Raw genomic sequence first — 12336 nt, 5'->3', positions numbered from 1 at the left:
CCCCTCTCTCTAAAAATAATTAATTAATTAATTAATTTAAAAAAAACAACAAGAGTGACCAGGGTGGAGCTTGCTGCAAAGGAAGTACAGAGTCCCTGCTGGGTTTTCATTGAGTCACATACTTTATTGGAGGTCAGCTGCCCTGCCATGGAAGGAAGCTGGTACCTAGTTGCAGCTTGGCTGAGGTTCCTTTGTGCAGGGAGCTTCTCCAGCTTATTATATGCTGCACAGATGCACTGTGGTTTCTGTCTTGTGGCTCCCTCTCTGCCTCCAGCTCCGGGTACCTTCTCTCTGCCTCCACATTCATTAAGGATTAATAGTCCAAGGTCTTGCCTTAGTTCCTGGTTTAGTTCTTCCTTACCACCATATCTTCCAGGACAGAAAGGCATCAGGTCTGAGCAGTTTGCTATCTTCATGAGGTTTTGGATGAAGCATTATCCTACCTCATGCTATGGGACCCTTTTTCTTTCTGGTGATTGTGGATGACCACTGGGGCCAGCCAGTCCTTTCTGGATTTGATATAAGGCATGATTTTCCCAGAAATGTGTATCTTAGTCACGCTCCAATGACCAACAGAATAACTATAGGAGATTTCAAGTCAGTATTGGCAATAGTTTTAGTAAAAGCATGGATGTGGATGATGTGAACCTGAAGCAGGTTTATTTTTTCTTGTATCCCATTATTCTGGGGAAGATCATTCTAACTAGAGTAAGAATTACCATATCTACAAAGTATAACTCACCACTGGTAAACAGTATCTGACAAACCTAGTCTGAGGTTTAAGACTCCTCCCTGTTTACCTTCTGTGAAATGAACATTCTAGTAATGGAGATTCCAGTAATTCACAGCTACTGAAACAGATTCAAATGAGTGCTGCCTTTACCTCTGGATTGACCTTGAAAGTTAATGTCCATAAGTTGTTTCGGTTCAGATCTTTACAAACCTGTCCTGTGTTCTTTTGACATTTTTTATGATGGCAGATGTAATCTTTTTAAGACTAGATTTGATTTTTTAAAAAGAGCTAAAGGTCTTTTTAGAGCCATGTCTTATAAATGTAAATGCCAGGCCAATAAAGCAGGTGAAATAATATTTGTTACCAAAACAAACTCCACTTAAAAGGTGACAGGAGTTTTTTTTTCAATATAAAATGTGATGATTCCTACATGGAAAATGCCCCTGGCAGGGGTGGGATCATTGGAAAAGAGTGTGTAGCTTCCCACTGCAATAACTTTGAGGAACAGCCTTCATTTCAGTACTGTGTTGGTCCAAAAGCAAAATCAGTCCTGTGGCCTCGGAGGTTGCATTTTTGTTCCACATTCAGTAGTGTCATGTGGCGTGGGAAAATTGAGAAGGGAAATATTTAAATTTAAAAGCTCTTTGAAGAAATGATAGTGTGAGGCCATAATGAATTCACATTTTGCTTTCATTTTGTTTCTCGGTAAAGCATGAGGTTAGTATTTGTTTCTTACAGTTTATTGTTTGTACAGTAATCTTGGTATTTAAACGATTATGTCTGACTTCAAGTGGTTAAAATTTGTGAGGGCTTTTATTTGCTGGCTTTTTTTGTTTTCAGACCAATTCAGCACATTCCAATAAGCATGATAAATTAGCTTCCCTAAGAATATTTTAAAACAAGCTAGATGGTTTTAAGTAAAAAGAGATCAAGTCAAAGTACTTTCCTGAGCTTTTATACTTAATGATGAAATAAGTAAAGGCACATAAAGCGTGCTGTCAACAAGTTAGTATTCCAATAAGTAGTAAATCGGATTGTAGTGTCTGCAGCGCCTGGACATTAGGCTAAAAGCTAAACCTAATTTTTTAAGTATATAATAAATCTTGTCTTGTTGAGCACTTTGGGTCCCCACCAGTCTTTGCCAGTTATTGATCATGAGGATGTATGGCCTGTCTGTGTGCCCAGATGGTGTTTTGTGTTGTATAAGTTAGACGTTGCATTTATTTGTCTCCTCCCGTCTTCATGGTTGCCTGGTTTTATCTTCTTTTATCATTTTCTGTCCACAAAGTCATTTAGGAAAAGAATAGTTTCAGGGAAAAAAAGCTGGAGGCAGGGAACTGTGTAGATGCAGCCCCTGAAGTAAGGAGACGTGCCGCTCTGAAGGCCTGGAGGGGGCCTGTGGTGGCCAAACCCGAAAGCTCTTACAAAAGACTCCCACACGTAGCAAATAAATAAGGTGACACTCGAGCTTCTATTTAAAAATGTAATGAAAGCCTTGTTTCAACTTTACCCTGGTCATTTGGTCTGCACATACGAGTATGTAGTTAGATCTCCCTGTTTAGGTCGCAGTATAGCAGGTGCTCATTTAAAGAGCTCAGTTCTGCTATGAGGAGAGGATGGAAGGCCAGTAGACAGGCACAGTACAAATCAGGTGTGCACAGTGTCGCTGAGGTATCATTCAATTCACATACCATAAAATCTTCCCATTTAAAGGGTACAGTATTTGGTATATGCACAGTTGTGTGAGCATTACCCTAATGTATTGTAGAATGTTGGCATCACCCCTAAAAGGAACGCTGTGCCTTTTCACTACAACTCCCTAACTGTCCCAGACCCAGGCAACCACTAGTCTACTTTCTGACTTTGTAGATTGGCCTATTCTAGATATTTTATGTAGATGGACTTACAGGACAAGTGGTCTTCTGTGGCTGGCTTCTCGCACTTAGCAAAATTTTACAAGGCTCATCCTTGTTGTAGCATTGGATCAGTACTTCATTACTTTTTTTTTCTGTATAATATTCCATTGTATGAATACATCGTTTTATTTCTCCATTGATCGTTTGATAGACATCTAGAGTTTTTCCACTTTTTGGCTGTTATAAATAATGCTGCTGTGAACATTCAAGTTTTTGTGGGGACATATGTTTTCATGTCTGTTGGGTGTATACCGAGGAGAATTGCTGTATCATGTGGTAACTCTACATTTAACCATTGGAAGAACTACCAGCCTGGTTTCCAAAGTGGCTGCACCACTGTGTTTCCACCAGCAATGTATGAAGGTTGAAGTTGCTCCAGATCCTCATCAACACTTGTTATGTCTTTTGATTACAGCTACTCTAGTGTATGTGAAGTTTCTCATTGTAGTTTTAATTTGCATTTCCCTGATGACTAATGATATTGAGCATCTTTTCTTGTGTTTATTAGTGATCTATCTATATGTACTCTGTGAAGAAATATCTACTCATCAAATATATGATTTGCAAATATTTACATCCACTCTGAGGGTGCTCTTTTTGCTTTCTTTATGTGTCCTTTGACAAACAAAACTTCTTTTAATTTTGATGAAATTCAATTTATCTTTTTTGTTTTAATTACTTGTACCTTGCTCTCATGTCTGAGAAACCACTGTCAAATCGAAGGTCCCAAAGATTTACCCTATGTTTTAAAAAACCCAAGAGTTTTATAGTTTTAACTCTTTATGTTTGTGATCTATTTTGAATTAATTTTTTAAAATATGCTTTATTGATTATGCTGTTACAGTTGTCCCTATTTCTTTTCCCTTTGTTCCCCTCAACCCAGTGACCCCCCTCCCTCCAGTTGTTCCCCACCCCCTTAGTCCATGCCCATTGGTTGTGCATATAGTTCTTCTCAACATCTTCCTGTCTATTCCACTCCCTCCTACTATGCTTCTTAATTCCTGCACCATCTCCCTCCCTTTCCCCCTTCCCCCTCCCTGCTGACTTCCCCCCCATATGTTCTTCATATGTGTAATTCTTTTCCCACTCTCGTTGCCTACTTAGTTTGCCTTTGTTTCAATTCCCTAGCTTCTGCTGTTGGTTGTTGTGATCGTCGTCGGCAGCCGTCCGTCTCGAGAGACGATGGTGTAGCTTCTTAAGAGTCTATCTGCACCGCCGAGAATGGCTGTGCAGTCCGACTCGGGAGTGACACGGTATCTGTCTCCTCCCGTGTTGAATTGACATCTTGCGATGACGCTGGAGTGTCCTCTCCAGTGAAGCTGAAGCTACAGAGCCTGGGCAGGGTGATATGGAGGGTCTGCTGTTGCCCATGCAGCAGACCCCCCCTCTCTTCGCAGCTGAAGGGTCCAAGGGAAAGACGGAGTCAATACAACTTGGCTTCAGGTGCGCCGCAGGAGTTGCCGGTGTTGACTACAACGTCAAACCGCCTTAGGGACTCCGGCTCCGGATTTTCTGTCGGGGTTTACTCCCTTAGCCTTTCCCCTGAAGAGGTATGCTGCAAGGCAGCGGAGGTTTTTTGGAATCAGAGTTTTCCTTCTCTGATGTGCCCTGACTGGAAGATCGAACCAGCGACACTTAGCTCGCAGGCCGATGCTCAATCCACTGAGCCAAACCAGCCAGGGGGCTCTCAGGTTGTTGTGATACAGTTTTCGTTTTAATGTTCATAGTTTTGATCCTCTTTCTCCTAAACAAGTCCCTTTAACATCTCATATAACAGAGGTTTGGATCTGATGAATTCCTTCAGTTTTACTTTGTCCTGGAAGCACTTTCTCTGCCCTTCTGTTCTGAATGACAGCTTCGCTGAATAGAGTAATTGTGGCTGTAGGTTTTTGATGTTCATTACTTTGTATATTTCTTGCCAGTCCCTTCTTGCCTGCAGAGTCTCCTTTGAGAAATCAGCCTATAGTCTTATTGGGACCCCTTCGTACATAATTCTCTTCTCTCTTGCTGCTTTTAAGACTCTCTCTTTATCTTTAATTTTTCATATTTTGATTATAATGTGTCTTGGAGTGCTTCTCCCTGGGTCCAGTTTTTCTGGAACTCTCTGCACTTCCTGGACCTGTAATTCCATTTCCTTCCCCAAGTTAGGGACGTTCTGCTTCATTATTTTTTCACATAATTTTTCAGTTTCTAGTTCTTCTTCTTCACCTTCTGGCAACCCTGTGGTTTGGATGTTGGCCCGCTTATAGCTGTCCCATAGGTTTCTGAGCCCCTCCTCATTTTCCTCACTTCTCGTTTCCTCTTTCTGCACTGGTTGACTGTTTGTTGCTTCCCTATGTTCCGATTTGTTGATTTGATCCCTGGTTTTTCTTCCCTCACCACTTGTTTCATATGTGTTTTCATTCATTTCAGCAAAACTAGCCTTCATTCCTTCCTTGTCTTGTTTAAGATCCTCTGTTAGGTCTATAAGTTTTCTTATAACTATAGCTCTGAACTGAGCCTCAGAAAGATTTCCTATCTGCTGGTCCGATAGATCATATATTTGCTGTCTGGTCAGCTGCGTGATTGGGATCTCTATCATGATCCCTGCCCTCCTGACAATTTTTTGTTTACCTTTTCTTCCTGGGCCAGGCTGCCACACCTCCTACATTATAGGGGGCGGAGCCCTGTGCACTCGTCATTACTGAGTTAATGTTTATATGTGGAGTTAAGTATGGGGTCAAACTTCATTCTTTCACAGGTAGCTATCCAGTTGTCCTTGTATCATTTTTTGAAAAAATTATTCTTCATTGAATTATTTTGACATCTGTCTTGAAATAAGTTGAATATGAGGATTTATTTCTGGACTCTCAGTTTTATTCTGTTGATTATCCTAATTCCAGTAAGTACTACAATCTCTTAATTATTGTAGCTTTATAGTAAGTTTGAATATTTTCTGGTGTGGCACTTTAATTTCTTTAATGATTTTTTCACTGTTTCTTGAGTTTTTTCTTTGTGGTTATTTAAGGCATACACATCTTATCAGAATCTACTTATAATTTATGCTAAGTTAGTTTCAGTGAGCTATAAAAAGATTGCTCCTATGTAGATCCATTCCCTTTTCTCCCTTTTTGTGCTATTATTGTTATTTATGTGACATCTGTGTATGTTACTAGCCCAGTGACATACTATTATACTTATGACTTTATGTAATGTTGTCATTAAAAGAAGATGAGAGAAGAGCAGGTATATATTTATAGCTTTTGTTTTATTAATCTTCATATTTACCATTTCTGCTTCTCTTCATTTGTTCTACATCAGACCTTTCCTCAGCTATATCTAAACAGGGTCAGCCAAAAGGATGGGGACCTGGCTCTCTGTATAGTTGTTAGTTTATGGATGGCACAATTAAGAATTACCATTGACATTGCAGTAGATGTGTGTTCATTTTGACAGTTTATTGCCAAATGGTTGGAATGTCTTGTTCTAGTGAGTACAGTGTATGATTCTCAGTACTTTACAGTTCTGTCCGATTAAACTTTCTAGGATGGTGAAGTATTCTATATCTCCGCTTTCCAACATGGGGGTCAGACCCACATGTTACTACTGAGCATTTGAAGAATTGAATTTTTAATTTTAATTGACTTATATTTAATTTTAAACAGCCACAGCTAAAGATTCTCATATTGGACAGTGACATTATAATCTCAGATGTCCCCTTCCTAATATTGTGATTGAATCTTGTAATGTAGATTAAAGGGAAGAACCCCCAAATAGTTCTTATAGAGACTGGGCTATGGGAATTATTTTTTAAAGAAGCTGTTATATCTCTTCCAGCCACCTAAAAACTTAAATGCAGATAGATAAAGACCCCTGTGTGTTACGAGCACACTTGGATGGGGCCATAGCCTGGGAAGCACATGGAGTTCCCGAGATCTGCCTGGGGTACAGTGGAAGGCCCGTGCTTTGAGCTTCCATCTCACTGAAGGCCATGCAAACAGTCAGTAAAGAAGAGAAGGGTTTTGTTTGTTTTGTTTTGTTTTTTGTTTTTTCTGCTTGTGGGAAACAAGGAAAGGAAGAGAAGAAATCTTCAAAGCTGCAATTGGAAACATTTACCTTATGCAGATAGCAGTTGAGTACGGAGAACGAAACCCATACTGCTCTCCATAGCAAATTTTTCAAAGAGTGTATTTGTAAAAGTTTTTACAGACTCTCAGAATCTTCCCTGTAGTCTTTGAAGTAAGGAGATAGAAGCTCCTATTATCCCCCCTGCTTAGTAAGGCATATACCTTTCACTGCTTTCCAATACATGTTTTTCAGATATGTATTGATGAAAGCCAAACTGCTTATAGATAACACAGGCATAAACAAAATGTTCTCATACAAGAAACCAAAATAATAACAGGTGTTGGGGTTTCTTTAAAAGAAAGGAAGACAAAAAGAAAGAAATGTAAATGCTTAAGTTCAGGTCAGTATGTGTTAATGCCCATTGTGGTTTTCCCTTTTCATATCAAGACATTCAGTGACATACGTTCTTATTTCATTGTCTCGAATAATGTATGACCACATCCCAGCTGCTGTCAAACATTTTTCGAAGCCTCGTTACCACTTCAATATAATGAAAGCCTGTGTGGCAAAGCCTCTGACATTGAACATTTCGTTTTCCCTGGGCCTGTGTCAACAGTATAATCAGGAACATAGGAAGAAATTAAAATGTTCATCTCCAACCCATCATGGGATGGAAAAACCAGCCTCTTTAGCTGGAACTTAAAAATCATTTTCCCTCTCTAAGGGAAAAAAAGTGCTGCAAAGAGAAAAGTTAAACGTCATGTTAGCTTAACATTGTGGATGAGAATGCGGTCTGCAGGTAAATAGAAATGTCCCCCAGTTGGACTAACGCCACCTCCTGCATTGGTCCCCAGGTCGTGGATCTGTACTGGGGCATGGACGAGGATGAGTGGGACAGCCCGGAGCTCCAGAAGACACGCATGCGGCTGCTGGAGGACTGTCTGAAAACTTCTGCAGGTCCATGTTTTGTTGTGGGTATAAAACACTAATGCTTTATATTCAATTCTAGATGACTGTGAGAATTCTTGCTGATTTGTGATCCTTGAGGGGCTTTTAAAATAGGCAAAAAAAAAGACTTGCTTTTCTGTTCCTATTTAAAATTTTAAACTGTCTCCTTGCCCTCGATGTGTGAGAACAAAACCCACAGCTTTCCTATCAAGAAGCGCTGCAAACGAATGGTGAATGATTTGCAATGGTCATCAAAGGGATGACGGGTTTGACAACAATTTCCGCAATGCCAGTGACCAGCAGTAAAGGTCACTGTATGAGTCCCACAATAATGATCCTAAATTTTCTTATATTGTATAGTGTATTTAATCATAGTGTTTCTATTTATTAATATTAGAATTTCTGGCATTTTTTTTTAAGCACTGTGGCTGGAACGTTGTAAAAGTAAACCAAATATCAAATATACTGTGTTAAATGTGCCTGTAGGAAATGATGCCCTGTAAAAATTTTTGATTATGCAGTGATTTCTAGCTAGATGTTCATTATAAGCTACAAATCAAGAGTAACATTGCTATTATTTTGTCATTATTTTCTAAACATTACCCACTCCTCTGTGTAAACACAGTGGTAGCAAGATAAAGATAAGAAAATCAGTCTGTGGCAGGTGATTGTGCAGAACCTGTCTTAAGTTAGCTTAAGAACCTGTCTTAAGTTAGCTTAAGAAAGCCCCTTATCTTGAATCCAAACAGATCCTACCAGGTGATAGGGAAGTAGCCCCTTTCGACACAAGAGGTTTTGAATAATGGATGAGGGGTAAAAGTACTAGTGAATACTATGAAGAAAATACCAAATCATGCAATTAAAAGGTAGGTTCAGTGTATCAACGAAAGTGCTGTTAATACTTCTTTGCATATCTATCTATATGCAGCTCTATAAAGGATTAAGATGACAGAGACCATATCAGAAATCTGACTAGTTAATACAGTCCTTATCAAAGATAATAATGTACTTGAAAGCTCTACAATATAATATTTTTAGTATCAGTATATGGATAAATTACTCATTTAGTCACCAAGTACTTACTGATTGCTAAGAGTGCCAGGGGCTGTTGTCAGTGCTGAGGGGTGTGGTAGGTTGAACCACATAAACAGTCATTTTGTGGGCCAGTTTCATATGATTTAACCTTAGAACTAAATTTAGACAATAAAACTTGCTGCTCTCATGGAGCTTGCGTTCTTATATGGGGGTACAGGGAGCGGGCAAGCAAAACTCAAAGAAATGAGTAGAAGCAGCACATCAGATGGTGAGAGATGCTATGGAAGAAAATACAGAAAGGAAGAGGAGGAGAGGGAACAGCGGTGGGGTGAGAGGTTTATTATTTTCAGTAGAGTCGCTGGGGAAGGCGTCATGGAGGAGTGACTTTGGAAGGGAGATAGGAAGAGGGGTGGGAAAAAACCAGGTGGATATTCAGATCAGAGCCTTCCAGGGAGAGGAGTTGGGAACATGACTGGCATATTCAGGGAGCACTAAGAACAAAAGGGGACAGTATGGGGATACAGGCAGCACATACTATGGGCTTTATCATCTCAAAGTTGGCTGTAAAGATTATGCTTTTACTTTGAACGACATGAGGAGCCACAGAATGTTTTGAGCAGAGTACAAAAGTGATCTGACATGGCTGCGGGGTGTGTGGTAGAAAGCAGAGCAGGGACACCCATTAGAAAGCAATTGCAGTGAGCCGAACAAGACAAAGCATGGCTTAGGGGAGGTGGAAGAATGGACATTTAAAAGCGGCATCCTGTGGCCTGGATGGAATGTAAAAAGTCCTAAAAGCCAGATTAGATACCCGAAGATCTGGTATGGCAGAGGAATTGAGGCTTTTTCCATGGGTCTTCAGAAACTAGAACTAGGACCAGCGGATGGAAATACAAGGAGACACATTTCAGCTCCAAGTGAAGAAATCGGAGGATGTAGCACTCTCTCAGGTTTTAGGGTCACGTATCCCTGGGTCCATAACTGTGTGACATTGAAGGACTTTCTTTACTGCCTGAAAGCTTAGTTTCTTTCCCTGTAAAATTGAGACATTCATAACAGTTATCTACCTTCTGGGGTCATTCTGAAGATGAAATGAAATTACAGGACACTCAAGAGTGTCTCAGCAGTGCAGCCCACAGTAAGTGTTGGTTGTTAGTTGTTGTAATCATTATGATTATCTGAAAGCTTTCTAAAGATGAAATCACCTGCCTCTATGCCATGAGTGTGTCAAGTAAAGAATGCAAACCACTCCGGCAGGGAGTGCCGCTATGGAAGAGACCCAAACACTAGAAGGCAAGTGAGAACAGGTTTTATCATGCCGAAAAGGCCAGATTTGGGAAGTAGGTAGTGCTATAAGTATGCCCTGGGGCATCTCAGTTTCTGTGATCTCCACAGCTCTATCCTGATCCGGCCTCAAAAATTCAGGGATGAGAGAGACGTTCTCCCCCTTTAATCACCCTGTAGCGTGTCCTACTCAAACCGGCCAAAATTAGTCATGGCCATTAATTCCAACGATTTGCCGGTTCTGAGAGTAAAGGTTAACTGATAGAACATCAGTAACAACTTCATTGAGCATAAACAAATCATTTATCCCTCCTTCTCCCTGTTACATGTTGAAACTCAGGGCACCCAGGATCCCACCCTGTGGGTAGAGCTGGGATTATTCACCCTAGTGATCCTAAATCACACAGGCTTATCTCACTGCTTGTAGGAGAATGCAGTGCTCTTACAGCCTTTCTTCTTGTTACTATGGTAACAGTGGGCATACATGTGTCGCTTTTGAACTTCAGTTCCCTTGCCCAGTGCTTCCTAGTGATATTTCTAGAAGTCATGATTGACCTTTGTGGGCTGCAAAGCAAGACATATGACTTTACCTGATGACAAGAAAATTCACCATTGCTGGATGAAAATGTTTTTGTGTCTTCAAAGTCTTCACAGATATTAGCTCTTATATTAGCTATGAATAAATGCAGGACTGAACAAAACTTTCATTTTAAGTACCCAGGGAGTTGGATCCTAAAGGGAACTTGGACTCAAATGTTGTTTGCATTTGACTCTTTTTAACTTCATCTCGTAAAAGTTGTGCTTTGGGATATGGCACAAGCTCCTAGAGACATGTCTACTGTGCCTGCTAAACATGCACAGCTGTTGGACACATGCTTTTTGGTCACAAGGAGGAGAGGGTGATAGAGTAAGGTGCCCAGACATGTGTCTGGGTTTTACTTTCAGGGAATTAACTCAGGAGACATTTCATACTGAAAATACATCATCGCTACTAAGGAAGAACAGTATTTGTAGACATATGTAGAGGAACAGACATATAGTGGGAAAAGCCCAGAATTTTTATGTCACAACCTGAGTTAGAGCCCTGGTTCTAATGGTCATCAGGTCACTAACCTTACCATGCTTTAAGAATCACAGCCATAAAGTAGGGAAATAATAAGTTAAACTAAAAGTAAATTTTGAATAAATATCAGAGGTTTGTTGTGGGATTTATGGGGGAGTTCTATGTGAACTATAAAGGACTTCACAATCATTAGTTATTGTTAAATTATGATTTAAGATATTTCAAATAAGAATGAAATGTTTTTATTGATCCTGGGAATATTTCCCTTCTACATTTAGAAAGTATTAATGTAAAAGTATCAAGACTTGATTCAGACAGTTAAAAATTGAAGTCAAATGAAAGGTTTTTGACTTCATTCTTAACAAACATCGTAAAAGATGGAGTATAATTTACTAAATAGGAATTTGCTGGAATTTACTTAGTAAGACCTTTACCTATTTCCAAGAAGGGATTTTGACCAGGATTTCGACTTACACTTGAGTCCAAAGTCACTATCTACTTCTCTTAAGTGCAGAGAATTTCCTCAGCCTTCATGAAGTGTGGGAAGTTCAGCAGAATCTTCTCAACTGACCAGTCCCACCCACTTAGTCCATAAAAAAAAAAAAAAAATGTCCTTATGAAGGGGAGAGGAATATTGCCTTTTGGAAAGAGCTGAGTGCATGTGAATGCTAACTACTCACGTCCCTATCCCTCTTCATGACATGTGTTTAGGGAGAGAGAGAGTGTTCTTACCATTCCTTCAACTCCAGAGTGCCCCAAAAGACGTGCTTGTGGAGTTTAAGCATTGACCCTGGACCTTGAACAAAGTCCTGCCTCTTGGCAAAAGTTCATAAAAGCAAGTGATGGGCTGCCTTAAAGAACTGAAGTTTTAAAAGCTTAATCATAGCATTGGGAGAGCTGCCCTAGGTGTGTAGGAGCTCTGGGGGATCCAGATAGTATCTGACTACGTTCCTTCAATCCACAGTGTAGATGAGGTGCAGATTTACTGAGGGCAAGGCACTGGCAGAGCCAAGACAGGCCCATGCACCCAGTAACGGGACACTAGTTACCGCTGCTGGAGACAGGTAGGAGGCTCAGTGACTTCACATTCAGAGGGGCGTTCACCACGTCATAGAGTCAGAATGAAGAGAATGCTGCCTGCCATATGTTTTGGCAATTCCCAGAAGTCACAGGGAGCCAAAATCTACATAGTATCCTCATCGGGGCTACCAGATCACACAGATGTAAACAGATGTAATTTGTCAGCATTGGATAGAGAAGTAGCCAAGACTAAGAGTGGGACTACTGCCATCATCCTTACGTGACTGTCA

General features: G+C 40.3%; 1 protein-coding gene across 1 annotated transcript in view; it reads left to right on the top strand.

The window, feature by feature from the left end:
• Nucleotides 1-12336, top strand: part of NWD2 (NACHT and WD repeat domain containing 2) — a 140874-nt gene that overhangs the window by 70412 nt on the left and 58126 nt on the right. Inside the window, exon 3 of the mRNA XM_090266993.1 lies at nucleotides 7551-7667. Coding sequence (XP_090123119.1) covers nucleotides 7551-7667 — 117 coding nt within the window. The remainder of the gene's footprint in view (nucleotides 1-7550; nucleotides 7668-12336) is intronic.

Source organism: Furipterus horrens, unplaced genomic scaffold (genome assembly GCF_987537825.1).
Source record: "Furipterus horrens unplaced genomic scaffold, mFurHor1.1.pri manual_scaffold_2, whole genome shotgun sequence".
Classification (NCBI taxonomy): Eukaryota; Metazoa; Chordata; class Mammalia; order Chiroptera; family Furipteridae; genus Furipterus; species Furipterus horrens.
This window is presented reverse-complemented; position numbering and strand designations above follow the sequence as displayed.